General features: G+C 44.9%; 1 protein-coding gene across 4 annotated transcripts in view; it reads right to left on the bottom strand.

Annotated features, from left to right (window-relative positions):
* Positions 1 to 3,778: 3,778 nt before the first annotated feature.
* LOC110487129 (periplakin-like) overlaps positions 3,779 to 27,911 on the bottom strand; it is a 49,313-nt gene continuing 25,180 nt past the window's right edge. For 2 of the 4 annotated variants that reach the window (XM_036942009.1, XM_036942010.1), the window contains 19 exons: positions 26,816 to 26,936; positions 26,349 to 26,474; positions 24,253 to 24,294; positions 23,626 to 23,787; positions 21,630 to 21,737; positions 21,111 to 21,206; positions 20,357 to 20,479; positions 19,104 to 19,250; positions 16,344 to 16,495; positions 15,165 to 15,268; positions 12,448 to 12,605; positions 12,015 to 12,193; positions 11,518 to 11,656; positions 11,063 to 11,256; positions 9,064 to 9,214; positions 8,248 to 8,331; positions 8,000 to 8,116; positions 7,282 to 7,374; positions 3,779 to 7,131 (listed from right to left, as the gene is read on the bottom strand). In XM_036942009.1, the coding sequence (XP_036797904.1) occupies positions 4,465 to 7,131; positions 7,282 to 7,374; positions 8,000 to 8,116; positions 8,248 to 8,331; positions 9,064 to 9,214; positions 11,063 to 11,256; positions 11,518 to 11,656; positions 12,015 to 12,193; positions 12,448 to 12,605; positions 15,165 to 15,268; positions 16,344 to 16,495; positions 19,104 to 19,250; positions 20,357 to 20,479; positions 21,111 to 21,206; positions 21,630 to 21,737; positions 23,626 to 23,787; positions 24,253 to 24,294; positions 26,349 to 26,474; positions 26,816 to 26,936 (4,963 nt within the window). In that variant the 3' untranslated portion in view covers positions 3,779 to 4,464. Of the gene's footprint in view, positions 7,132 to 7,281; positions 7,375 to 7,999; positions 8,117 to 8,247; positions 8,332 to 9,063; positions 9,215 to 11,062; positions 11,257 to 11,517; positions 11,657 to 12,014; positions 12,194 to 12,447; positions 12,606 to 15,164; positions 15,269 to 16,343; positions 16,496 to 19,103; positions 19,251 to 20,356; positions 20,480 to 20,750; positions 20,777 to 20,823; positions 21,076 to 21,110; positions 21,207 to 21,629; positions 21,738 to 23,625; positions 23,788 to 24,252; positions 24,295 to 26,348; positions 26,475 to 26,815; positions 26,937 to 27,911 lie in introns of those variants that run through there. The other 2 variants (XM_036942012.1, XM_036942011.1) reach the window with 2 other exon arrangements.

The raw sequence follows: 27,911 nt of genomic DNA, 5'->3' as shown, positions 1-27,911 counted from the left end.
GCTTTAATCAACTTGGTTTGTTTTTCACATCTGATTCTGTACCGTTTCCCTTAAATGGGACTAGAACCGGTCGAACGTTTAGAAGTGACAGTTGTAATACATTCTTTTTATATTTCTGGTGTTGTCTGGGCCGTTGCATTGCTCAGAACTGTTGACCCAACTCAATAGGTGGCCTGTCACCAACCTGTGTCTTATGTTCTAGTTGAGGTGTTCTCCTCATTAAACAGTAACTGGTGTAGAGTCTTGTGTTCTAGTTGAGGTGTTCTCCTCATTAAACAGTAACTGGTATAGAGTCTTGTGTTCTGGTTGAGGTGTTCTCCTCATTAAACAGTAACTGGTGTAGAGTCTTGTGTTCTGGTTGAGGTGTTCTCCTCATTAAACAGTAACTGGTGTAGAGTCTTGTGTTCTGGTTGAGGTGTTCTCCTCATTAAACAGTAACTGGTGTATATTGTGTTCTAGTTGAGGTGTTCTCCTCATTAAACAGTAACTGGTGTAGAGTCTTGTGTTCTAGTTGAGGTGTTCTCCTCATTAAACAGTAACTGGTGTAGAGTCTTGTGTTCTGGTTGAGGTGTTCTCCTCATTAAACAGTAACTGGTGTAGAGTCTTGTGTTCTAGTTGAGGTGTTCTCCTCATTAAACAGTAACTGGTATAGAGTCTTGTGTTCTAGTTGAGGTGTTCTCCTCATTAAACAGTAACTGGTGTAGAGTCTTGTGTTCTAGTTGAGGTGTTCTCCTCATTAAACAGTAACTGGTGTAGAGTCTTGTGTTCTAGTTGAGGTGTTCTCCTCATTAAACAGTAACTGGTATAGAGTCTTGTGTTCTAGTTGAGGTGTTCTCCTCATTAAACAGTAACTGGTATAGAGTCTTGTGTTCTAGTTGAGGTGTTCTCCTCATTAAACAGTAACTGGTGTAGAGTCTTGTGTTCTGGTTGAGGTGTTCTCCTCATTAAACAGTAACTGGTGTAGAGTCTTGTGTTCTAGTTGAGGTGTTCTCCTCATTAAACAGTAACTGGTATAGAGTCTTGTGTTCTGGTTGAGGTGTTCTCCTCATTAAACAGTAACTGGTGTAGAGTCTTGTGTTCTGGTTGAGGTGTTCTCCTCATTAAACAGTAACTGGTGTAGAGTCTTGTGTTCTGGTTGAGGTGTTCTCCTCATTAAACAGTAACTGGTATAGAGTCTTGTGTTCTAGTTGAGGTGTTCTCCTCATTAAACAGTAACTGGTATAGAGTCTTGTGTTCTGGTTGAGGTGTTCTCCTCATTAAACAGTAACTGGTATAGAGTCTTGTGTTCTGGTTGAGGTGTTCTCCTCATTAAACAGTAACTGGTGTAGAGTCTTGTGTTCTGGTTGAGGTGTTCTCCTCATTAAACAGTAACTGGTATAGAGTCTTGTGTTCTAGTTGAGGTGTTCTCCTCATTAAACAGTAACTGGTATAGAGTCTTGTGTTCTGGTTGAGGTGTTCTCCTCATTAAACAGTAACTGGTGTAGAGTCTTGTGTTCTAGTTGAGGTGTTCTCCTCATTAAACAGTAACTGGTGTAGAGTCTTGTGTTCTGGTTGAGGTGTTCTCCTCATTAAACAGTAACTGGTGTAGAGTCTTGTGTTCTGGTTGAGGTGTTCTCCTCATTAAACAGTAACTGGTATAGAGTCTTGTGTTCTAGTTGAGGTGTTCTCCTCATTAAACAGTAACTGGTGTAGAGTCTTGTGTTCTAGTTGAGGTGTTCTCCTCATTAAACAGTAACTGGTGTAGAGTCTTGTGTTCTGGTTGAGGTGTTCTCCTCATTAAACAGTAACTGGTGTAGAGTCTTGTGTTCTGGTTGAGGTGTTCTCCTCAGTAACTGGTGTAGTCTGGTAGTTGTACCATTTCAGCCCTAGTCGGCAGGTGTTACTTCAATATACTACAGTGTTGTCTGCAAAAACACTACAGTAAATACTAGTCATGTCTGCAAAAACACTACAGTAAATACTAGTCATGTCTGCAAAAACACTACAGTAAATACTAGTCATGTCTGCAAAAACACTACAGTAAATACTAGTCATGTCTGCAAAAACACTACAGTAAATACTAGTCATGTCTGCAAAAACACTACAGTAAATACTAGTCATGTCTGCAAAAACACTACAGTAAATACTAGTCATGTCTGCAAAAACACTACAGTAAATACTAGTCATGTCTGCAAAAACACTACAGTAAATACTAGTCATGTCTGCAAAAACACTACAGTAAATACTAGTCATGTCTGCAAAAACACATGAGTTAAGACTACAGTAATGCCCGCAAAAACACGACAGTGAATACTACAGTATACTACAGTAATGCCTGCAAAAACACGACAGTGAATACTAGTCATGTCTGCAAAAACACATGAGTTAAGACTACAGTAATGCCTGCAAAAACACGACAGTGAATACTACAGTATACTACAGTAATGCCTGCAAAAACACGACAGTGAATACTAGTCATGTCTGCAAAAACACATGAGTTAAGACTACAGTAATGCCCGCAAAAACACGACAGTGAATACTACAGTATACTACAGTAATGCCTGCAAAAACACGACAGTGAATACTACAGTATACTACAGTAATGCCTGCAAAAACACGACAGTGAATACTACAGTATACTACAGTAATGCCTGCAAAAACACTACAGTAAATACTACAGTATACTACAGTAATGCCCGCAAAAACACTACAGTAAATACTACAGTATACTACAGTAATGCCCGCAAAAACACTACAGTAAATACTACAGTATACTACAGTAATGCCCGCAAAAACACTACAGTGAATACTACAGTATACTACAGTAATGCCCGCAAAAACACTACAGTAAATACTACAGTATACTACAGTAATGCCCGCAAAAACACTACAGTGAATACTACAGTATACTACAGTAATGCCCGCAAAAACACTACAGTAAATACTACAGTATACTACAGTAATGCCCGCAAAAACACTACAGTGAATACTATAGTATATAAATATAGTAACACTGCAGTATTTAGACCATAGTATAATATAGTATGTTTTTATATGGGTAACGATGACCTTCATGTAGCCTAATGTTATTGTAGCCGACTGTATCCTAATGTTATTGTAGCCTACTGTATCCTAATGTTATTGTAGCCTACTGTATCCTAATGTTATTGCAGCCTACTGTATCCTAATGTTATTGCAGCCTACTGTATCCTAATGTTATTGTAGCCTACTGTTATTGTAGCCTACTGTATCCTAATGTTATTGCAGCCTACTGTATCCTAATGTTATTGCAGCCTACTGTATCCTAATGTTATTGTAGCCTACTGTATCCTAATGTTATTGTAGCCTACTGTATCCTAATGTTATTGCAGCCTACTGTATCCTAATGTTATTGCAGCCTACTGTATCCTAATGTTATTTTAGTCTACTGTATCCTAATGTTATTGTAGTCTACTGTATCCTAATGTTATTGTAGTCTACTGTAGCCTACTGTGATAAAGTTTAAAGATGGTTTTGTTGGTGGGAGGACTGTTCTTTCACCATTACAAACATATCCTCTTATCTTCAGCAATTTGTTTGTAACTGATTGGCTCGATGACCAGATCTGTCCTTGAGATGAGCAGGAATACGGTGGTTTTCAAGAGAAGCTGTACAGTAATATTTCTTTCAATAAATACGAGCTTCATGTACGGGAACATATGCCTAAGGATGACTTGTCTTGCTTATCTATAAGCAATATATCTTTGTAAATCTAGTGTTTTTTAAAACTGACCTATGTTTTAAAGAAACACAAGTTTACCCTTTATCGTTTGACTGTTTTATTTCTTATGTAAGACGTGTAAAAACAGGACAACTGAGAGACCGTTTGACAGTTTAATTTCTTATGTAAGACGTGTAAAAACAGGACAACTGAGAGACCGTTTGACAGTAGCACACCACAGACCGACATTACCAATATCCGTTCATATCCTTGTGTATGTAAATTCAGCCCCACGTTCAAAACAAACATATATTTAAAGTACTACCTCTAGCCCTGTACCCAGTGTAAGTAGTTTAACAAGCTTATTCCAGGGACAGACAGACAGAAAACCCTTGTACAACATTTGACTGGCTATAAAACACAGCCATACCAACCCTCACTTAAAACCAGAACACCAGTTTGTGTATTTATAGTGTATTATGTGTTTGAAAATAAATATAACAGTGCATTGTAGAGAGAGAGAGAGGGAGAGAGACAGAGAGAGAGAGAAGGAGAGAGAGAGAGAGAGAGAGAAGGAGAGAGAGAGAGGAGAGAGAGAGAGAAAGAGGAAGTATACATATAAAACTAACATATTGTTTAATGTTAGATCAAGTACGTCAGAATTGAAACATTTTGGAAGATTCAAATCTAGTGAAATCCAAAATCAAGAAACCCATTTCAAACTCATGGTCGTCAGAAACATAGACGGTTAAAAAATAAAGTAGTTTTGTTCAGATGTTTCTTTTTCACTTGGTCTTCCCCGACACCATGACTCCGAACTCCTGGATGGTGATCTCCTTGTCATGGTACTGCTGCAGCTGGCGGTTGGTGATGTTCCCAGCCCTCAGGGCGTCTTCAATGGAGAACTTCTTCCCAGACTTCCTGTCGTGGAGAACAGAGGACTCCCCCTTGGGGCCCTTGACACTGATCTCCTCCCAGTCGCACTCCTGGCTCTGGAGGTTCACAAACATCTTCCAGTCGATCAGCCCCAGTTTGTAGGCCTCCTCTGGCCTCATCTCCTTACCCGAGTCGGGGTCGATGACCACGATGGATCTCCTCAGGTGGCTCTCCCTCTGCTCCCTCTTGATCTGGATGGCCGACAGGCTCTTCTGTAGCTTCTCGATCTCATCATCCTTCTGGCTGGTGATGGCCCTCAGTTCGGCCAGCTCCCTCTGCAGTGAGTCCAGCCTCAGCTCTAGGTTCTTCCCGCTCTCCATGGGTGCCAAGTTGGAGATGCTCCGGGTCTCCGTGGAGGTGATCTGGATCTCGGACTGCAGCCTGCGGATGTCATTCTGTAGCCTCTGGTTCTCCTGCTGGAGGCGACTGCTCTCGTCGCGGATGTAGTCCAGCTCCTTGGACGACTTGGTGTTGGTGAACTCCATGTCGGACAGGCGGGACTTGAGGCTGCCCAGCTCCTGGTCCAGCTCGAGCCTCCTCCTCTTCTCCTGTTCCAGCGTCCTCGTCATCTTCTCGATCTCCAGCTCAGCCTCCGGGTCTTTCTCTACCTGGATGGTCTCGGTGCGCACCACCTTCTCCTTCACCACCATCCTCTCCAGGGTGACCTGCTGCTGGAGCAGGACGTTCAGCTCCTTCTCCAGCAGGGTGCGCTTGTGTCTCTCCTCCTCCACCTGCAGCTTGAGGATGGAGTGCTCTTTCTCTTGCTGGGGGTCCTGCTGGAGAACCACCATCTGTTTCACTGTGACCCTCTCCCTGTTCTCCTTGTCCCTGAGCTCCATCTCGTTCAGCCTGACCCTCAGCCTCTGGATCTCCAGCTCTGCATCGCGCCGAGCTCGGCGTTCTCGCTCCAGCTCCTCCAGCTGTGCGTCCAGGTTGGCCTTCTGCTTCTGAAGTTGGAAGAGCTCCTCTTTCAGGGTCTCCCTCTGCCTCTGTTCATTGTTAATGTTCTGTGTGAAGGTGCTGCACTCTGACCTCAGTAATGGGTCCTCCTCCATCTTAACCACCTCCTGCTGGACAACCTTCTCCCTGACCTGGGACAGGTCGATCTTCCTTAGCCGGATCTTCTCCTCATTAGCTGATCGCTCCCTCTCCAGGTCCAGACGTTTCTTCTGCTCGTCCGCCAGCTTCCTCTTCAGGATCTCAATCTCCTCCTTGGTCTTGGGGTTTTCTTTGTACTCCAGCACCTCGTTAACCACCTCTTTAATTTGCACCTGTGGTTTGGTGTCCTTCCACCGCTGAATCTCGTCCCTCAGCTGTCTGATCTCCATCTCTGACTTCTCCGTCTGGTGCGTCTTATCCACAATCTCGTTGCGGAGTTTCTCCAGCTCCCTCTCGGTCTGCGGGTCCGTCTTGTACTTGATGACTTCCTTGATGATCTCCTTGATCTCGATCTGCGGACCTCTGTTTCTCAGCATTTTCAGCTCGTCCTGGTGGGACTTCAGCTGCTGGTCGGCGTCTCTGTACCTCCTCTGGTGTTCCACCAGTTCCATGCGTAGGTTGGCCACTTCAGCCTCAGCCTTGGGGTCAGGCCTGACGATCTCCCTCACCTTCTCCTGAACTATGATCCTTGACTTTTCCTCCTCTAGGCTGGAGATCTTCCTCTGGAGGTCGGCGCGCTCCCTTTGGGAAGACCGGTGCTTGGCCTTCTCATCCTCATGTTGCATCCTGAGATTCTCTACCTCCCTCTCAAAGGCGATATCCTTCTCCACCTTCAGCACCTCCTTGATGGAGATCTTCTCCTCGGCCATGGACTTCTCCTTCTCCAGCCTGCGGAGCTTGTCCTGGAGGAAGCGCAGCTCGTCCTCCAGTTGCTTCCTGCCCTCCTGCTCCTTCTGCTTCCTGTCCAAGAGGATGCGGTACTCGTTCTCCAGTTGCGGGTCGTTTTGCACTTTAATCACCTCCTCCTCTGTGATCACCTCCTGCTCCTTGGACTTCTGCTGTGCCAGGAGCGTCACCTGCTTGGTGATCTGGATCACCTCGTTGTCCTTGATGGTCTTCCTCCTCCTCAGTTCTTCCAGCTCCTCCCTGAGCCTCCTCACCTCCTCCTCCTGGCCGCGGTCCCTCTCGATACGCAGCACCTCCTTCACGGTGTACTGCTGTGCTCCTTCTTTGATCTCTGTTTCGATGCCACGCAGCTTCAGCCTCAGCGCCTCCAGCTCGTTGTCCATGGCCCGGGTGACCCGGGTTTCGTCTGACAGTTTCTGACGGACATTGTGGACCTCGTCGACCAGAGTCGGATCCGGAACCTTCTTGATGATCTCCTTCTTGACGACGGTGTCCTCCGGCTTCTGGCCCTCCAACATGTAGATGTCCGTCTGGATTTTCTCTAGATCCTTCTCCAGCTGCTCCCTCCTCTGAATCTCGTCTTTCAGTTGACTCTCGATCCTCCAGGCTTCTTCTCCCGGAGCGGCAGATCTGACTTGTTGGACATTGTTGCTGACGATCACGTCTGATTGCTGAGAGAGAGGGAGAGGAGGCTGAGGTTATTGTTTTTAGAAGTTAATGGCAATGATGTTTATTTAGAATGATGTGACATTTAAATTCAATTTTTTGGATCTATATAAAGATGTGCCACATTGATTGTTGAACATTCAGGAGTATCTCACCTGATTCATAAGGCCTTGTGCAAACTGCAGATTCGCCATCCTTTGCTTGTTCACGGCATTCACTTCGGTGAATTTAGCTTCGATGGCAGATTCCTGTCAACAAGGAAATTATGAAAATGTATGGAACCAGAGGCATCATTCGCTACTGTTATTATACTGCTGCTCTTTAATTATATCTTTCTTTTTTACTTCACACTTATTTTTCTTAACTGCATTGTTGGTTAAGGGCTTGTAAAGTAAGCATTTCACTGTAAGGTCTACCTACACCTGTTGTATTTGGCACATGTGACATAACATTTGATTAGATTTGATTTTCAGAATGTTCATTAGAAGATGTCGTACAAAAGACTTCCTGAAAATGTATCAAAAGGTGTCACATTACAACGTGTAATGTGCATTGAGGTTACAGTCAAGGGCCGACTCTCACATTACACAATATTCCATATCAGTGGACTACTGCCCATGCACCCTATTCCCTATATAGTGCACTACTTTTGACCAGGGCCCATGCACCCTATTCCCTATATAGTGCACTACTTTTGACCAGGGCCCATGCACCCTATTCCCTATATAGTGCACTACTTTTGACCAGGGCCCATGCACCCTATTCCCTACATAGTACACTACGTTTGACCAGGGCCTTCTGACCAGAGTCCAAAAGTAACGCACTAAATAGGTAAATGGGTTCCATTTGGGCCACAGCTGCAGTCTTCCTCACCTCTTCCTTGACCCTGAGTGCAGGGGACTCCAGTCTGCTTCTCTTGTAGGTCTGCGGGACCAGCCCGTCTTCAAGGTCCAGAAGAGACTTGAACTTCTCAGTATCATTCTCATAGTCCTGCAAAAACACAAATTAGTCAAATCAATTATTCATTGAAGAGGAAGAAAAATGAGAGAAAGTGTTACATCAAATTTGTCCTAGCCGTAGGTAATCAGAATGGATGTGTCGATCGGTGTTCATTCCCCTACCTTGACGGCTTGCTGGTAAAGTTGGGCATTTTTCGATACGTTGTTCAACTCAGACTCCTTCTTTTTAATGTCGGAGAGCAGGTTCTGTGACAACACAGCAATCAACATTTTAGACCATTAGAGGTAGAGGACTTTGACTAGAGGTATAGAAACATAACAGGACCATTAGAGGTAGAGGACTGACTATAGAAACATAACAGGACCATTAGAGGTAGAGGACTGACTATAGAAACATAACAGGATCATTAGAGGTAGAGGGCTGACTATAGAAACATAACAGGACCATTAGAGGTAGAGGACTGACTATTGAAACATAACAGGACCATTAGAGGTAGAGGACTGACTATAGAAACATAACAGGACCATTAGAGGTAGAGGACTGACTATAGAAACATAACAGGACCATTAGAGGTAGAGGGCTGACTATAGAAACATAACAGGACCATTAGAGGTAGAGGACTGACTAGAGGTATAGAAACATTAGTTTTAGTTCAGGACAGGGTTGCAAAATTGTGAACACCTGACTATCCTCAACCGTGCCGGGGTAAAGTTTCCCCTAGGTACAGATCTAAAATCAGCTTCCCCTCCCCCAATCCTAACATTAACCAATCAGAAATCAGCTTCCCCTCCCCCAATCCTAACATTAACCCTTAGTGGGACAATCAGAAATCAGCTTCCCTCCCCCCAATCCTAACATTAACCAATCAGAAATCAGCTTCCCTCCCCAATCCTAACATTAACCAATCAGAAATCAGCTTCCCCTCCCCCAATCCTAACATTAACCAATAATGGGACAATCAGGAATCAACCACCTACCTTCTGGTTTTCCAGCTTGGTTTCCACCTGACTGAGGTTGTCTTTCTCAGTTGGCTCATAGTTTGGCACGCGGGACAGCCAGTTGTTCAGGTTGTCGTAGTCACTGCGGTAGTTACTGTACGACGTCTTAGCCCTCTGCAGGCTCTGAGTTCTGTAACACACCACAACACAACATGAACGTAACACACCACAACACAAGGTGAACGTAACACACCACAACACAAGGTGAACGTAACACACCACAACACAACATGAACGTAACACACCACAACACAAGGTGAACGTAACACACCACAACACAACATGAACGTAACACACCACAACACAAGGTGAACGTAACACACCACAACACAACATTAACGTATCACACCACAACACGAACGCAACACACCACACCACACCACAACGTAACAAACCACAACGTGAACGTAACACACCACACCACAACGTAACAAACCACAACGTGAACGTAACACACCACACCACAACGTAACACACCACACCACAACGTAACACACCACAACGTAACACACCACACCACAACGTAACACACCACAACGTAACACACCACAACACAACATGAACGTAACACACCACAACACAAGGTGAACGTAACACACCACAACACAACATGAACGTAACACACCACAACACAAGGTGAACGTAACACACCACAACACAACATTAACGTATCACACCACAACACGAACGCAACACACCACAACACAACATGAACGTAACACACCACAACGTAACACACCACAACATGAACGTAACACACCACACCACAACGTAACAAACCACAACGTGAACGTAACACACCACACCACAACGTAACACACCACACCGTAACACACCACACCACAACGTAACACACCACAACGTAACACACCACACCACAACGTAACACACCACAACGTAACACACCACACCACAACGTGAACGTAACACACCACACTACACCATCCTATATATAACTACTGTCTATACACACCATCCTATATAACTACTGTCTATACACACCATCCTATATATAACTACTGTCTATACACACCATCCTATATATAACTACTGTCTATACACACCATCCTATATATAACTACTGTCTATACACACCATCCTATATATAACTACTGTCTATACACACCATCCTATATATAACTACTGTCTATACACACCATCCTATATATAACTACTGTCTATACACACCATCCTATATATAACTACTGTCTATACACACCATCCTATATAACTACTGTCTATACACACCATCCTATATATAACTACTGTCTATACACACCATCCTATATATAACTACTGTCTATACACACCATCCTATATAACTACTGTCTATACACACCATCCTATATAACTACTGTCTATACACACCATCCTATATAACTACTGTCTATACACACCATCCTATATAACTACTGTCTATACTGTCTATACACACCATCCTATATAACTACTGTCTATACACACCATCCTATACAACTACTGTCTATACACACCATCCTATATAACTACTGTCTATACTGTCTATACACACCGTCCTATACATAGATGTTTATATTCCAGAGCCTGACAGTCTTGTTCTAATATTTCTATATTCCTGTCATTTGTATTTTGTAGATTTACATGTATTGTTACAACTGCACTGTTGGAGCACTGCACTGTAGGAGCACTGCACTGTAGGAGCACTGCACTGTTGGAGCACTGCACTGTAGGAGCACTGCACTGTAGGAGCACTGCACTGTTGGAGCACTGCACTGTAGGAGCACTGCACTGTAGGAGCACTGCACTGTTGGAGCACTGCACTGTAGGAGCACTGCACTGTTGGAGCGACGAACACAGACGTTTTTACTACTACCCACGATTACATCCGCAACCAATAACAACCAATAACAACCAATAGCAACCAATAGCAACCAATAGCAACCAATAACATTTGATTTGATCACTCATTTGAAGTCTCAGTTCTGTCAGTCCCGTTTACCTGGCGTCGATCTGCCTGTTGAGGTTGTCGTAGCGTTTGTTAAGCCTCCGGACCTCGCCCTCCTGCCTCTCGATGTCGGGGCAGTGCTCCTGCAGCTTGGTTGCCATGGTGTCACAGCTGCCTTTGGCCGCACGCAGGTTAGCCTCCGTCTCCGTCACCGCGGACCTCTTGGTCTTCAGCTCTGATGCAATATCCTGTCGGGAGAGGAAGTGGAGGTTGAATTGTGTGTTTGGGGGGGGGGGAGTTCTGCCCCAACCGGGACAAAGTTGAGATATGAGTGTGTAGCTCAGACCTTCCAGCTCATCATACATTTATACTGTATGTCATTAGTAAATATGCTTCGGTCTTTGGTATCTGTACTGATACAAAACATTTCCTTTGTGGAGAAGATCCATTTGGATCTAAACATGAATCCTGATGAGAATAAACGAGCGATCAGAGGGCAGGCATCTTACAGCCAGTTGACGCTGTGTCTTCTCCAGAGATGAGATGTCTGCTGGGGCGACTTCCTCCCTGGCCAGCTTGTTCTCGTAGCTGGACAATAAAGATTTCCCATTTTGAAGGGAGTTCTCCAGGCTGTTGGAATTCTGAAGCCTGTAAATAAACGCATGACATGGGTTAAATTACAATGACATTTAAAATGTGTTTAAATAGTGTCATAGTAGCCTACAGGTTAGTCATCCTAGTAAAACAGGAAAACTCTAACTTTTTTAACCTTTATTAGGCAAGTCAGTTAAGAACAAATTCTTATTTTCAATGACGGCCTACCGGGGAACAGTGGGTTAACTGCCTTGTTCAGGGGCAGAACGACAGATTGTCAGCTCGGGGGTTTGAACTTGCAACCTTTCGGTTACTAGTCCAACGCTCTAACCACTAGGCTACCCTGCCGCACTGGTCCTGAGTTTTGTGTAAGTACTACCATCTCTACTAACAGGTACAAAAAGCTACTCACTTGTCCTCGGAGCACTTGAGCAGCAGGTTGATCTTGTCGTATTTGTTGTTGGCCTCGTTCACCTTGCCGTTCAGCTGAGGGGCGCTGGCACATTTAGGGTTAGAGGTCAGGAACTTCTCAGCCTCCCTCACCTTGGACGACTTCTCCGGCTCGATCTTACGAACCACGGCCGCAATGTCCTGGTGGAAGAATATGGGATAAGCATAAAAAAATAAAAAAAAAGTGAACACTTCCTGGAACTAACTAATAGTACTTCCTCGATAAGCATAAAACAACTCTCTCAAGACTTTCTTTGGTAGGATTAAATGGGTTTGAAAACTGTATCGAAAGGATTCTAGTCTAAATAGGAGGACAGGAGAAGAGTAGGAGGAGGAAAAGCATATCTACCGCTCTACACCCTCTGTGCAGAGAAAGGAGAAAAACGAGGAACTACCTTGACGTCCTGCAGACGGTCAGCGCTGTCCTGCAGCGGCCTGGTCTGCTCCAGAGGGGGGCGTACTCGAGAGTAGATGGCCTTCTCCTGTTTGTCCAGATCACTGGTCACCTTGTCCAGACCGGCCATCAGCTGGCGACACTGCTGCTCCTCCTTGTCTATAATATTCATCAATCAATCAATCAATCACCAAAATAACACACACACAACAAATCATATACAACCAGACTCAACAACCACAACATCCATACACAATCAATCAATCACACACCAAAATAACACACACAACAAATCATATACAACCAGACTCAACAATCACAACATCCATACACAATCAATCAATCACACACCAAAATAACACACACACAACAAATCATATACAACCAGACTCAACAACCACAACATCCATACACAATCAAATCACACACACACCAAAATAACATACACATAATCAGATACGACTACACACACACAATGTAGAATCAGACACTAATAACATAACATCACATTCACAAGTCAGACAATCACACTGGCCTACAAATAATTACAAGCTGCAGCTCTAGTGATTAACTCCAGTAGTCACATGACATGGAAACCAATCAATCACATTTACTTATAAAGTGCTTTTTACACCAGCAGGTGTCACAAAGTCATTATACAGAAACTCTGTAGCTGTAGAAGCACGGTGGCTAGGAACAACGTCCTAGAAAGGGTAGGAACCTAGGAAGAAACCTGGAGAGGAACTAGGCTCTGAGGGGTGGACCAGTCCTCTTTCTGGTTGTGCTGGGTAGAGAGGAACCAGGCTCTGAGGGATTGACCAGTCCTCTTTCTGGTTGTGCCGGGTAGAGAGGAACCAGGCTCTGAGGGGTTGACCAGTCCTCTCTGGTTGTGCCGGGTAGAGAGGAACCAGGCTCTGAGGGGTTGACCAGTCCTCTTTCAGGTTGTGCCGGGTAGAGAGGAACCAGGCTCTGAGGGGTGGACCAGTCTTCTTACTGGTTGTGCTGGGTAGAGAGGAACCAGGCTCTGAGGGGTGGACCAGTCCTCTTTCTGGTTGTGCTGGGTAGAGAGGAACCAGGCTCTGAGGGGTGGACCAGTCCTCTTTCTGGTTGTGCTGGGTAGAGAGGAACCAGGCTCTGAGGGGTGGACCAGTCCTCTTTCTGGTTGTGCCGGGTAGAGAGGAACCAGGCTCTGAGGGGTGGACCAGTCCTCTTTCTGGTTGTGCTGGGTAGAGAGGAACCAGGCTCTGAGGGGTGGACCAGTCCTCTTTCTGGTTGTGCCGGGTGGTGATTATAAGGAGCATACGGCCATTAAGGCCAGATGGTTCTTCAAGATGTTCAGACGGTCATAGATGACCAACAGGGTGAGATAATAATCACAGTGTTTATAGATCAGGGCTCTCCAATAGGTGGATGGACATCTACCAGCAGCTCACAGCCCACCTATGAGTAGCTCACCATGTAGTTGGGCTCCTGAGTGGCGCAGCGATCTAAGGCACTGAATCTCAGTGCAAGAGGCGTTCACTACAGACCCTGGTTCTGAAATGTCAGAGCGGCAGAGACAGAAAGACTTTCCCCAATAACCTGGTCAATTAAATGTTAACTGTGAAGTTGGCTTACCTGACAGAACGGCCATGATTATTTACATCAATTGGATGGCCATTGTTTTACAAACTCTGCCATGACGCGAGCTGCAGTCGTCCTGACAGAAGCATCACTACAGCGACACATCTCTCTCTGGCTCGATGTGCAATTAAAGGGGAATTACACTCAAAAATCAAAAAGCGTTATGTTTAGGTCTGAAGGACAAGGTCTTCTGATGTGATTTAAGCACAGACGTGGACTCAGAACATTCAGCTGCTGTTTCTCTATGAACAGTTGTACTATTGAGAGTTAAAAACTGAGTCAAACCAGGAGAAGAAGAAAAAAAATCAGGAAAATACTAAGGACAATTTTGTGGGGCTGTCGTGTTGATGACCGTTTATGAACCATTATTTTACCAGGTGTATTGACATCTTTTATACAGCGAGGAACCCGGGGAAGAGTTGCCGGGTAGAGGAGAAGAATGTTCCTATTTAAAAGCTATAAATATATATTTTTTAAAGAGTTGTTTGCGACATGTTTCATTTTTTTTTAAAGGAGCTCATGCTAGAAAAGTCTGGAGACGCCTGTTATAGAGGGTAGCAACAAGTCTGGAGACGCCTGTTATAGAGGGTAGCAACAGGTCTGGAGACCTCTGTTATAGAGGGTAGCAACAGGTCAGCACCTCAGAAGTTAAATGTCAGTTGGCTTTCCATAGCCGAGCATTCAGAGATTGCGACATGGACATAACATGACATACCATGACATAACATACCATGACATGACATACCATGACATAACATACCATAACACAACATACCATACCATGACATAACACGACATACCATACCATGACATAACATACCATGATATAACATACCATGACATAACATACCATGACATAACACGACATACCATGACATACCATACCATGACATAACATACCATGACATAACACGACATACCATGACATAACATACCATGACATAACATACCATGACATAACATACCATGACATAACATTCCATGACATAACATACCATAACACGACATACCATACCATGACATAACATACCATAACACGACATACCATACCATGACATAACATACCACGACATACCATGACATAACAGTACCTACCAGAGCCAGCGGAGCCGTCTTTCTTCAGTTCCTCCAGGCGTTTGACCAGGGTGGTCTTACTGCCAGACACCTTCATCTTAATACCCTTCTGCTGGCCGGCCAGACTGGAAACACACAACAGACCCTGTTACACAGTGTACAAGTACACCGTCCCGGGAAACAACAGACCCTGTTACACAGTGTACAAGTACACCGTCTCGGGAAACAACAGACCCCGTTACACAGTGTACAAGTACACCGTCTCAGGAAACAACAGACCCTGTTACACGGTGTACAAGTACACCGTCTCAGGAAACAACAGACCCTGTTACACAGTGTACAAGTACACCGTCTCAGGAAACAACAGACCCTGTTACACAGTGTATAAGTACACCGTCTCAGGAAACAACAGACCCTGTTACACAGTGTACAAGTACACCGTCTCGGGAAACAACAGACCCTGTTACACAGTGTACAAGTACACCGTCTCAGGAAACAACAGACCCTGTTACACAGTGTACAAGTACACCGTTACACAATCACAGGCACACAGTAGACAGACACATGCACCCCATAACACACACACACACACACACACCTCTCCACCCTAACCCCATAACACACACACACACCTCTCCACCCTACCCCCGTAACAAACACACACACACACACACCTCTCCACCTTACCCCCGTAACAAACACACACACACACCTCTCCACCTTACCCCCATAACAAACACACACACACACACACACACACACACACACACACCTCTCCACCTTACCCCATAACACACACACACCTCTCCACCCTACCCCCGTAACAAACACACACACACACACACCTCTCCACCTTACCCCCGTAACAAACACACACACACACCTCTCCACCTTACCCCCATAACAAACACACACACACACACACACACACACACACACACACACACACCTCTCCACCTTACCCCATAACACACACACACCTCTCCACCCTACCCCCATAACACACACACACATACACACACACACACACCTCTCCACCCTACCCCCATAACACACACACACACCTCTCCACCCTACCCCCGTAACACACACACCTCTCCACCCTACCCCCATAACACACACACACACCTCTCCACCCTACCCCCGTAACACACACACACACACACCTCTCCACCCTACCCCCGTAACAAACACACTTACCTGTTGGAGACGGCGACAGACTCTGGGTCTGTGGGGGGGACCATGAAGCAGGCCCCCGGAGCCGTCAGTTTACGCCCGGCTGCGTCCTTCACCTCCCACTTGGGCCCCTTGTTACTCAGGAGGGTGTACCTCTCTCCACGCAGGATCTGACCCTGGGATGGACAACCACAACATCACACAGAGTTTCACTCACTGATCTGGTATGGAAGAACCAGAACACAAATAGAGGTTCACTCACTGAACCACTTTGGATAAGGCCATTAGCTCTTCCTGACCACATGACCTGGCCACATGACCTGACCACATGACCTGACCACATGACCTGACCACATGACCTACATAACCTGACCACATGACCTGACCACATGTCCTGACCACATGACCTGACCACATGACCTGACCACATGACCTGACCTACATGACCTGACCACATGACCTGACCACACGACCTGACCACATGACCTGACCAGGGAACCACTAGGCCCTAGTTAGTAAATTACAGTTCACTGTTTTCACCAGTCATATGGGGGGGGGGAAATCATAACACAACACTGTGTTTCCCCTCATCGTTTGATCCTGTTCCTAAATCTTAAGAGCTCTCTCAACTGCTCCACACACACCCCCTCATTTCCAGCTCTCCAAATCCACTCCTAAACCCCCCCAGCCTGTGGCTGATCCCCTGAAGGCTTAAATAAGATGCAGAGAGCACAGGCCTCTTAAAGGATTTAAATACATTACAACACAACACCGCATTCAGGGGAATAAAATGAAAGGAGTGAGAGTGAAGGAGGATGAGAGGAGGAGGAACCAGGGGAGAGAGGAGAAGATGTGGTGCAGTCAGATCGTGCTTAGTCATGATAACAGAAAAACACACCGCACATAGAGATTAGAGAATCACTGGAGACAGAAAAGGAGAGAGAGACAGGGGGGGGGGGAAGATGAAGAGAGACGGGGAAGAAGGAGAGAGGGGGAATAAGGAGAGAGAGGGGTAGAAGGGAGAGATAGTGAGGAAGGAGAGAGGGGGTAGAAGGAGAGAGAGGGGTAGTAGGAGAGAGAGGGGAAGAAGGAGAGAGAGAGGTAGAAGGGAGAGATAGTGAGGAAGGAGAGAGGGGGGAAAGGAGGAGAGAGGGGTAGAAGGGAGGGATCGTGAGGAAGGAGAGAGGGGGTAGAAGGAGAGAGAGGGGTAGTAGGAGAGAGAGGGGAAGAAGGAGAGAGAGGGGTAGAAGGGAGAGATAGTGAGGAAGGAGAGAGGGGGGAAGAAGGAGAGAGAGGGGTAGAAGGAGAGAGAGGGGAAGAAGGAGAGGGGTAGAAGGGAGAGATAGTGAGGAAGGAGAGAGGGGGAAAGGAGGAGAGAGAGGGGTAGAAAGGAGGGATCGTGAGGAAGGAGAGAGGGGGGAAAGGAGGAGAGAAGGGGAGGAGACAAAAGAAGAGAGAAAAGCTAGAATGATTGTCATGAAGAAGCGTGTGTGTGGAGGAGCATCAGTCTGAAACTAGAGCATGGTGGACAAGGTATCAGTCTGAAACTAGAGTAGGGTGGACAAGGTATCAGTCTGAAACTAGAGTAGGGTGGACAAGGTATCAGTCTGAAACTAGAGTAGGGTGGACAAGGTATCAGTCTGAAACTAGAGCATAGTGGACAAGGTATCAGTCTGAAACTAGAGTAGGGTGGACAAGGTATCAGTCTGAAATTAGAGCATGGTGGACAAGGTATCAGTCTGAAACTAGAGCATGGTGGACAAGGTATCAGTCTGAAACTAGAGTAGGGTGGACAAGGTATCAGTCTGAAACTAGAGTAGGGTGGACAAGGTATCAGTCTGAAACTAGAGCAGGGTGGACAAGGTATCAGTCTGAAACTAGAGTAGGGTGGACAAGGTATCAGTCTGAAACTAGAGTAGGGTGGACACGGTATCAGTCTGAAACTAGAGTAGGGTGGACAGGGTATCAGTCTGAAACTAGAGTAGGGTGGACAAGGTATCAGTCTGAAACTAGAGTAGGGTGGACAGAGTATCAGTCTGAAATTAGAGTAGGGTGGACAAGGTATCAGTCTGAAACTAGAGTAGGGTGGACAGAGTATCAGTCTGAAACTAGAGTAAGGTGGACAAGGTATCAGTCTGAAACTAGAGTAGGGTGGACAAGGTATCAGTCTGAAATTAGAGTAGGGTGGTGGCATATCCAGGTTTACCTCGTCAGTGTCTCTCACACAGGGTGAGGTAAAGTAGTGGAGGTGTCCAGGTGTAAAGGTTTACCTCGTCAGTGTCTCTCACCCAGGGTGAGATAAAGTAGTGGAGGTGTCCAGGTGTAAAGGTTTACCTCGTCAGTGTCTCACACACACAGGGTGAGGTAAAGTAGTGGAGGTGTCCAGGTGTAAAGGTTTACCTCGTCAGTGTCTCTCACACAGGGTGAGGTAAAGTAGTGGAGGTGTCCAGGTGTAAAGGTTTACCTCGTCAGTGTCTCTCACACACAGGGTGAGGTAAAGTAGTGGAGGTGTCCAGGTGTAAAGGTTTACCTCGTCAGTGTCTCTCACACACAGGGTGAGGTAAAGTAGTGGAGGTGTCCAGGTGTAAAGGTTTACCTCGTCAGTGTCTCTCACACAGGGTGAGGTAAAGTAGTGGAGGTGTCCAGGTGTAAAGGTTTACCTCGTCAGTGTCTCTCACACACAGGGTGAGGTAAAGTAGTGGAGGTGTCCAGGTGTAAAGGTTTACCTCGTCAGTGTCTCACACACACAGGGTGAGGTAAAGTAGTGGAGGTGTCCAGGTTTACCTCGTCAGTGTCGAACTCACACAGCGCCTCGACGGGGAGCAGCTTCTGAGGGGTGTTCCTGCGGAACTGGAGGGGGAGAACCTGTAGACTGCGCTTCTCCAGAGCCTTCACACGCTCATCAAAGTGGTCCATGGCCTTCGCCTGGTCCTGCACCACACACACACACACACACACACACACACACACACACACACACACACACACACACACACACACTTTTTTAAAGAGCATTTTGGATTTATAGTTCTAAGGCTAAATCATTTGTCAAAATGTAAATGTTCTTGATTGAGTTAGGAGTTTAGAAACCAGCCTGATAAGCAGACAGACCTGACAGACCAAAGAATTGTCTCTGCTTCATCCAACAGCTTTGTCATTGTTTGGTTGAAGCAGAAACAGATCTGTCCCCCAGACCTATAGTAAACTACGGTAGTGTAAAGCCCACTGTTAGTAAACTACGGTAGTGTAAAGCCCACTGTTAGTAAACTACGGTAGTGTAAAGCCCATTGTTAGTAAACTACGGTAGTGTAAAGCCCACTGTTAGTAAACTACGGTAGTGTAAAGCCCACTGTTAGTAAACTACGGTAGTGTAAAGCCCACTGTTAGTAAACTACGGTAGTGTAAAGCCCACTGTTAGTAAACTACGGTAGTGTAAAGCCCACTCTCAGTAAACTACAGTCATGTAAAGCCCACTCTCAGTAAACTACGATAGTGTAAAGCCCACTCTCAGTAAACTACGGTCGTGTAAAGCCCACTCTCAGTAAACTACAGTCGTGTAAAGCCCACTCTCAGTAAACTACGGTAGTGTAAAGCCCACTCTCAGTAAACTACAGTAGTGTAAAGCCCACTCTCAGTAAACTACGGTAGTGTAAAGCCCACTCTCAGTAAACTACAGTAGTGTAAAGCCCACTCTCAGTAAACTACAGTAGTGTAAAGCCCACTCTCAGTAAACTACAGTAGTGTAAAGCCCACTGCTAGTAAACTACGGTAGTGTAAAGCCCACTCTCAGTAAACTACGGTAGTGTAAAGCCCACTCTCAGTAAACTACACTAGTGTAAAGCCCACTCTCAGTAAACTACACTAGTGTAAAGCCCACTCTCAGTAAACTACGGTAGTGTAAAGCCCACTCTCAGTAAACTACGGTAGTGTAAAGCCCACTCTCAGTAAACTACAGTAGTGTAAAGCCCACTCTCAGTAAACTACAGTAGTGTAAAGCCCACTGCTAGTAAAACACTGTAGTTGTAAAGCCCACTCACATCCAGGTCTCTGATGAGGCTCTCCATCTGGTACATGTCCTTGAACTCTGGTTTGTACTTCTGGTCCACCTCTTTGTCCATTCTCTTCAGAAGGTCCTGGGTGTCCCGGGCCTCTTTGTGGAACTGGAGAGAAAACAGACACCGGCAGGAAAAACACTGAGGTAACAACATCACCGAAAGCAGCTACGGTTTATTTACACGAAGTTCGACCGGCAGCCAGTCGGTCTCTGCCTGAACCAACTCTGTTTACGTACCACGACAAGTCTGTCACTCAGAAGCTGTTGCTTTGCACAACACATGCTGGTACACAAGCCTGTCAACATCTAATGACCCTGTTCAAACATTCAGGATATCTTCAACTGATGCTTTCTGAATACTTGTTGCTGTGACTCACCTTGTGGTATTCGTCCATGTGTTTCAGGTGGTATCAGGGTTAAGGTCAGGTCAGGTTATAGTATACTAATCACCTTGTGGTATTCGTCCATGTGTTTCAGGTGGTATCAGGGTTAAGGTCAGGTCAGGTCAGGGTATAGTATACTAATCACCTTGTGGTATTCGTCCATGTGTTTCAGGTGGTATCAGGGTTAAGGTCAGGTCAGGGTATAGTATACTAATCACCTTGTTGTATTCGTCCATGTGTTTCAGGTGGTATCAGGGTTAAGGTCAGGTCAGGGTATACTAATCACCTTGTGGTATTCGTCCATGTGTTTCAGGTGGTATCAGGGTTAAGGTCAGGTCAGGGTATACTAATCACCTTGTGGTATTCGTCCATGTGTTTCAGGTGGTTCTCCTCACAGATGAGCAGGTTCAGGTACTCCTTCCAGTCTGCATGCACAGCCTCCATATGAGCCTGACAGGTGGAGTCGAGTTCCGTTACATCACTGTCTGTTTGATGCTTTTCATTCACATTCATTTTTGAGGATTTTCATCTCAGTAGGGGTGAATCCTAACTTCCACTAAAATAGTCTGATTTGACCTTAGTCTCCCATTGACATCAATGCATGACTTAAGTCAACATTGACTAAAGTGGAAGTTAGGATTTGCCCCAATAGTAGAATGATAGAGGATAAATGAAGTGTACTTCAATGACATTCATCCCAGGATGGTCAGTGGAGATGTGTGTGTGTGTGTGTGTGTGTGTGTGTGTGTGTGTGTGTGTGTGTGTGTGTGTGTACTTCAATAACATTCATCCCAGGATGGTCAGTAGAGATGTGTGTGTGTGTGTGTGTGTGTATATCTATGTGTGTGTGTGTGTGTGTGTGTGTGTGTGTACCTCAATAACATTCTTGCCAGGATGGTTTGCAGCGATGAGTTTATCTCCATCATCATTCAGCTTGGTGACAGTGGCCTCCTTGGACTCCAGACACTTACTGATGAAGTTCTGGTGGGAGATTTAAAAGAGATACAAGTCTCTCTTTATGTTCCAACACACGTACATGTAGGATCAGGTGTCACGTAACATGTAGGATCAGGTGTCAGATAACATGTAGGATCAGGTGTCACATAACATGTAGGATCAGGTGTCAGATAACATGTAGGATCAGGTGTCACGTAACATGTAGGATCAGGTGTCAGATAACATGTAGGATCAGGTGTCACGTAACATGTAGGATCAGGTGTCACGTAACATGCAGGATCAGGTGTCAGATAACATGCAGGATCAGGTGTCAGATAACATGCAGGATCAGGTGTCAGATAACATGTAGGATCAGGTGTCAGATAACATGTAGGATCAGGTGTCAGATAACGTGTAGGATCAGGTGTCAGATAACATGTAGGATCAGGTGTCAGATAACATGTAGGATCAGGTGTCAGATAACATGTAGGATCAGGTGTCACGTAACATGTAGGATCAGGTGTCAGATAACATGTAGGATCAGGTGTCAGATAACATGCAGGATCAGGTGTCAGATAACATGCAGGATCAGGTGTCAGATAACATGCAGGATCAGGTGTCAGATAACATGCAGGATCAGGTGTCAGATAACATGAAGGATCTGGTGTCAGATAACATGTAGGATCAGGTGTCAGATAACATGTAGGATCAGGTGTCAGATAACATGAAGGATCTGGTGTCAGATAACATGTAGGATCAGGTGTCAGATAACATGTAGGATCAGGTGTCAGATAACATGTAGGATCAGGTGTCAGATAACATGCAGGATCAGGTGTCACGTAACATGTAGGATCAGGTGTCAGATAACATGTAGGATCAGGTATCAGATAACATGCAGGATCAGGTGTCACGTAACATGTAGGATCAGGTGTCACGTAACATGTAGGATCAGGTGTCACGTAACATGTAGGATCAGGTGTCACGTAACATGTAGGATCAGGTGTCAGATAACATGTAGGATCAGGTATCAGATAACATGCAGGATCAGGTGTCAGATAACATGTAGGATCAGGTGTCAGATAACATGCAGGATCAGGTGTCAGATAACATGTAGGATCAGGTGTCAGATAACATGCAGGATCAGGTGTCAGATAACATGTAGGATCAGGTGTCAGATAACATGTAGGATCAGGTGTCAGATAACATGCAGGATCAGGTGTCAGATAACATGTAGGATCAGGTGTCAGATAACATGCAGGATCAGGTGTCAGATAACATGTAGGATCAGGTGTCAGATAACATGTAGGATCAGGTGTCAGATAACATGCAGGATCAGGTGTCAGATAACATGTAGGATCAGGTGTCAGATAACATGCAGGATCAGGTGTCAGATAACATGTAGGATCAGGTGTCAGATAACATGCAGGATCAGGTGTCAGATAACATGTAGGATCAGGTGTCAGATAACATGCAGGATCAGGTGTCAGATAACATGTAGGATCAGGTGTCAGATAACATGCAGGATCAGGTGTCAGATAACATGTAGGATCAGGTGTCAGATAACATGTAGGATCAGGTGTCAGATAACATGTAGGATCAGGTGTCAGATAACATGCAGGATCAGGTGTCAGATAACATGCAGGATCAGGTGTCAGATAACATGTAGGATCAGGTGTCAGATAACATGTAGGATCAGGTGTCAGATAACATGCAGGATCAGGTGTCAGATAACATGTAGGATCAGGTGTCAGATAACATGCAGGATCAGGTGTCAGATAACATGTAGGATCAGGTGTCAGATAACATGTAGGATCAGGTGTCAGATATCACCCTGAATATATTACTCTGTCAGTGCAGATGAAGGAGTGTGTGTGTGTGTGTGTGTGTGTGTGAGTGTGTGTGTGTGTGTGTGTGTGTGTGTCTCTCTCTCTACCTCATACTGTCTGTGACGTGCAGGGTAGTCCAGGTTAGTATCGCTCCAGTCATAGTTGATCCTCTCCCCTGCCTGCTGGTCCATCCAGTACAGCTCATTAGTGCAGCGCTGCATGTAGTCGCGCAGGCTCAACAGGTGGCGCTGTCGAGCACTGGAACTGGCCTGGGGAGGGAGAGGAGAGATAGTTACTATTGACTGGAACTGGCCTGGGGAGAGATAGTTACTATAGACTGGAACTGGCCTGGGGAGAGATAGTTACTATAGACTGGAACTGGCCTGGGGAGAGAGAGGAGAGATAGCTACTATAGACCTACACACTGGTACACATATTCTGGGAGAGGGGAAAGTGTGATGGTGAATGAAACACACACACACACACACACACACACACACACACACACACACACAATCCTGGGATGAATGTTATTAAGGTACACACTGAACAAAGGAAGGGAAGAACAGCCAGGGTGTACGTGGATAAAACACTTTGTACACACAGACACAGGTACACATAGCATGGTACTGCAGGTGTAGAACTCACATAGAGCTACTGTACATGCATACACACTCCTCAAGCTCTCCCTGAGTCCATGCTTCAGATGAAGTCATTATTAAAGTCAATCTTACCAGGAGCTTGTTGTACTTCAGCTGGAGGGCACTGGCAGAGTCCTAGAGAGAGAGAGAGAGAAAGAGAGAGAGAGAGAAAGAGAGAGAGAACGAGAGGAGACAGAGAGAACGAGAGGAGACAAAGAGAGAGAACGAGAGGAGACAAAGAGAGAGAACGAGAGGAGACAAAGAGAGAGAACGAGAGGAGACAGAGAGAGAGAGAGAGAGAGAGGAGACAGAGAGAGAGAGAGAGAGAGAGAGAGAGAGAGAGAGAGAGAGAGAGAGAGAGAGAGAGAGAGAGAGAGAGAGAGAGAGAATGAGAGGAGACAGAGAGAGTGTGTGAGAGAGAGCAGAAAGGAGAGAGCGTGAGAGTGAGAGGAGAGAGCAGAAAGGAGAGAGCGTGAGAGGAGAGAGCAGAAAGGAGAGAGAGTGAGAGGAGAGAGGGAGAGAGAAGTAAAGAGCATATTACTGCATGGACCTTTCTGTGAGAGCTCCTCCCTGTCAGGCATTTTAAATGATATTGAGCTCGTCCGGGGAAACAAATCCTCACTAACGTACGTCATGTCTATGCGGCATTGAACGACAGGAGATGGTGTGGAGAAGTCAGAAATTATGATTGGAGATTCTTGTCTTTACACACTGTAATAATTCTGTGTACACGTGGGTATTTTAGCAAAACCTCAAAATGTAAAAACAGTCTTCGTTTTTTCAAATGCAACAGTTTCTAACTGAAGTGGGCTTGGAGTTGACCTGCGTGGCTGTTAGTCCTACCATGTTTTCGCTGTCTGAAACGCCTGGTTATTTAATAAACAACGTTATTGAAGGTCCCTCTGGAGCAGAGACTCCACTAAATAACTACATTTGAATGTGATGTGTGAAGGTTTGTTTTCTGAGTAATGAGTCATTGTTGACAATCATTCAGTACAATATATGTCTGTTTTCTGAGTAATGAGTCATTGTTGACAATTATTCAGTACAATATATGTCTGTTTTGTGAGTAATGAGTCATTGTTGACAATCATTCAGTACAATATATATGTCTGTTTTCTGAGTAATGAGTCATTGTTGACAATCATTCAGTACAATATATATGTCTGTTTTCTGAGTAATGAGTCATTGTTGACAATCATTCAGTACAATATATGTCTGTTTTCTGAGTAATGAGTCATTGTTGACAATCATTCAGTACAATATATGTCTGTTTTCTGAGTAATGAGTCATTGTTGACAATCATTCAGTACAATATATATGTCTGTTTTGTGAGTAATGAGTCATTGTTGACAATCATTCAGTACAATATATGTCTGTTTTCTGAGTAATGAGTCATTGTTGACAATCATTCAGTACAATATATGTCTGTTTTCTGAGTAATGAGTCATTGTTGACAATCATTCAGTACAATATATATGTCTGTTTTCTGAGTAATGAGTCATTGTTGACAATTATTCAGTACAATATATGTCTGTTTTGTGAGTAATGAGTCATTGTTGACAATCATTCAGTACAATATATGTCTGTTTTCTGAGTAATGAGTCATTGTTGACAATCATTCAGTACAATATATGTCTGTTTTCTGAGTAATGAGTCATTGTTGACAATCATTCAGTACAATATATGTCTGTTTTCTGAGTAATGAGTCATTGTTGACAATCATTCAGTACAATATATATGTCTGTTTTGTGAGTAATGAGTCATTGTTGACAATCATTCAGTACAATATATATGTCTGTTTTGTGAGTAATGAGTCATTGTTGACAATCATTCAGTACAATATATATGTCTGTTTTGTGAGTAATGAGTCATTGTTGACAATCATTCAGTACAATATATGTCTGTTTTCTGAGTAATGAGTCATTGTTGACAATCATTCAGTACAATATATGTCTGTTTTCTGAGTAATGAGTCATTGTTGACAATCATTCAGTACAATATATGTCTGTTTGTTTTCTCATAACTGGAACTTTCAGAGTGGTTGTTGTTGTTGTTGTTGTTGTTGTCGTCAGGTATGTGGGCTATTTAAATAAAGCCACGGTTACCTTCCTGGATAGGAGACTAGTAAATGACTGAGTATAAAACACGACGTGTCAGGTAGTTTCTACGCTGGCTGTTAGTCCTACCTTGTCGTCGCTGGCTGAGATGTGAGGGGCCAGGGCCTCCACCTCACTGTGAAAGATGTTGTGTTCCTCCACCTCGTTCTCTATGGTGGGCAGGTCCTGACCAAAACCCTTGTTGCTCAGGTTGCCCTGGTCGGAAGAAGAAAGACATGACGTTTATGTTATGGTGTGCGGAAACTGTGTGCACACATATCCAAGCCTGTGTGTGTGTGTGTGTGTGTGTGTGTGTGTGTGTGTGTGTGTGTGTGTGTGTGTGTGTGTGTGTGTGTGTGTGTGTGTGTGTATATATATGTGTGTGTGTGCATATATGTGTGTGTGTGTGTGTATATATATGTGTGTGTGTGTGTATATGTGTGTGTGTGTGTGTGTGTATATATATATATATATGTGTGTGTGTATATGTGTGTGTGTATGTGTGTGTGTGTGTGTGTATATGTGTGTGTGTGTATATGTGTGTGTGTTCCCCTCACCTGTTTCTCCTCTATGATCCTGCCCCAGTTGACGCTTGGCAGGCCCTCAGAACGGGTCAGGTGGTAGATGCGGTCGTGGTCCTCTCTCAGCTTCCTTAGTCTCACTCTCAGCTGCTTCATACTGGAGGAGACGACACAGGGTGACGACACAGGGTGAGGACACAGGGTGACGACACAGGGTGACGACACAGGGTGACGACACAGGGTGACGACACAGGGTGACGACACAGGGTGACGACACAGGGTTAGTTAAAACTCAACAGTGGAGTGAGTGAGTGGAGCTCAGGGTCGGGCTAAAGAGGGTATAATATCTAATATAAAATGGGTGGTTCCAGCCCTGAATGCTGATTGGCTGACAGCTGTGGTACATCAGACCGTATACCACGGTTATGACAAAACATGTGTTATTACTGCTCTAATTACGTTGGTAACCAGTTTATAATATAAATAAGGAACCTTGGGGTTTGTGATATATGACCAATTTACCACACCCCCTTGTGCCTTATCGCTTAAGTGTATCAGTGTATTACATCTACTATATAACTCACTCCTGATCTATCATCTCAGCCTGGCGGTTTGCAGGTAGAGTAGTACACATCTACTAGATAATATAACTCACTCCTGATCTATCATCTCAGCCTGGCGGTTTGCAGGTAGAGTAGTACACATCTACTATAGAATATAACTCCTGCTCTATCATCTCAGCCTGGCGGTGCTACATATCTACTATATAATATAACTCCTGCTCTATCATCTCAGCCTGGCGGTGCTACATATCTACTATAGAATATAACTCCTGCTCTATCATCTCAGCCTGGCGGTGCTGCATATCTACTATAGAATATAACTCCTGCTCTATCATCTCAGCCTGGCGGTGCTACATATCTACTATAGAATATAACTCCTGCTCTATCATCTCAGCCTGGCGGTGCTGCATATCTACTATATAATATAACTCCTGATCTATCATCTCAGCCTGGCGGTGCTACATATCTACTATATAATATAACTCCTGCTCTATCATCTCAGCCTGGCGGTGCTACATATCTACTATATAATATAACTCCTGCTCTATCATCTCAGCCTGGCGGTGCTG

This window comes from Oncorhynchus mykiss, chromosome 13, assembly GCF_013265735.2.
Source record: "Oncorhynchus mykiss isolate Arlee chromosome 13, USDA_OmykA_1.1, whole genome shotgun sequence".
In the NCBI taxonomy this organism is placed as follows: domain Eukaryota; kingdom Metazoa; phylum Chordata; class Actinopteri; order Salmoniformes; family Salmonidae; genus Oncorhynchus; species Oncorhynchus mykiss.
The sequence above is the reverse complement of the archived record's forward strand: the minus strand, read 5'-3'. Positions and strand labels throughout refer to the sequence as shown.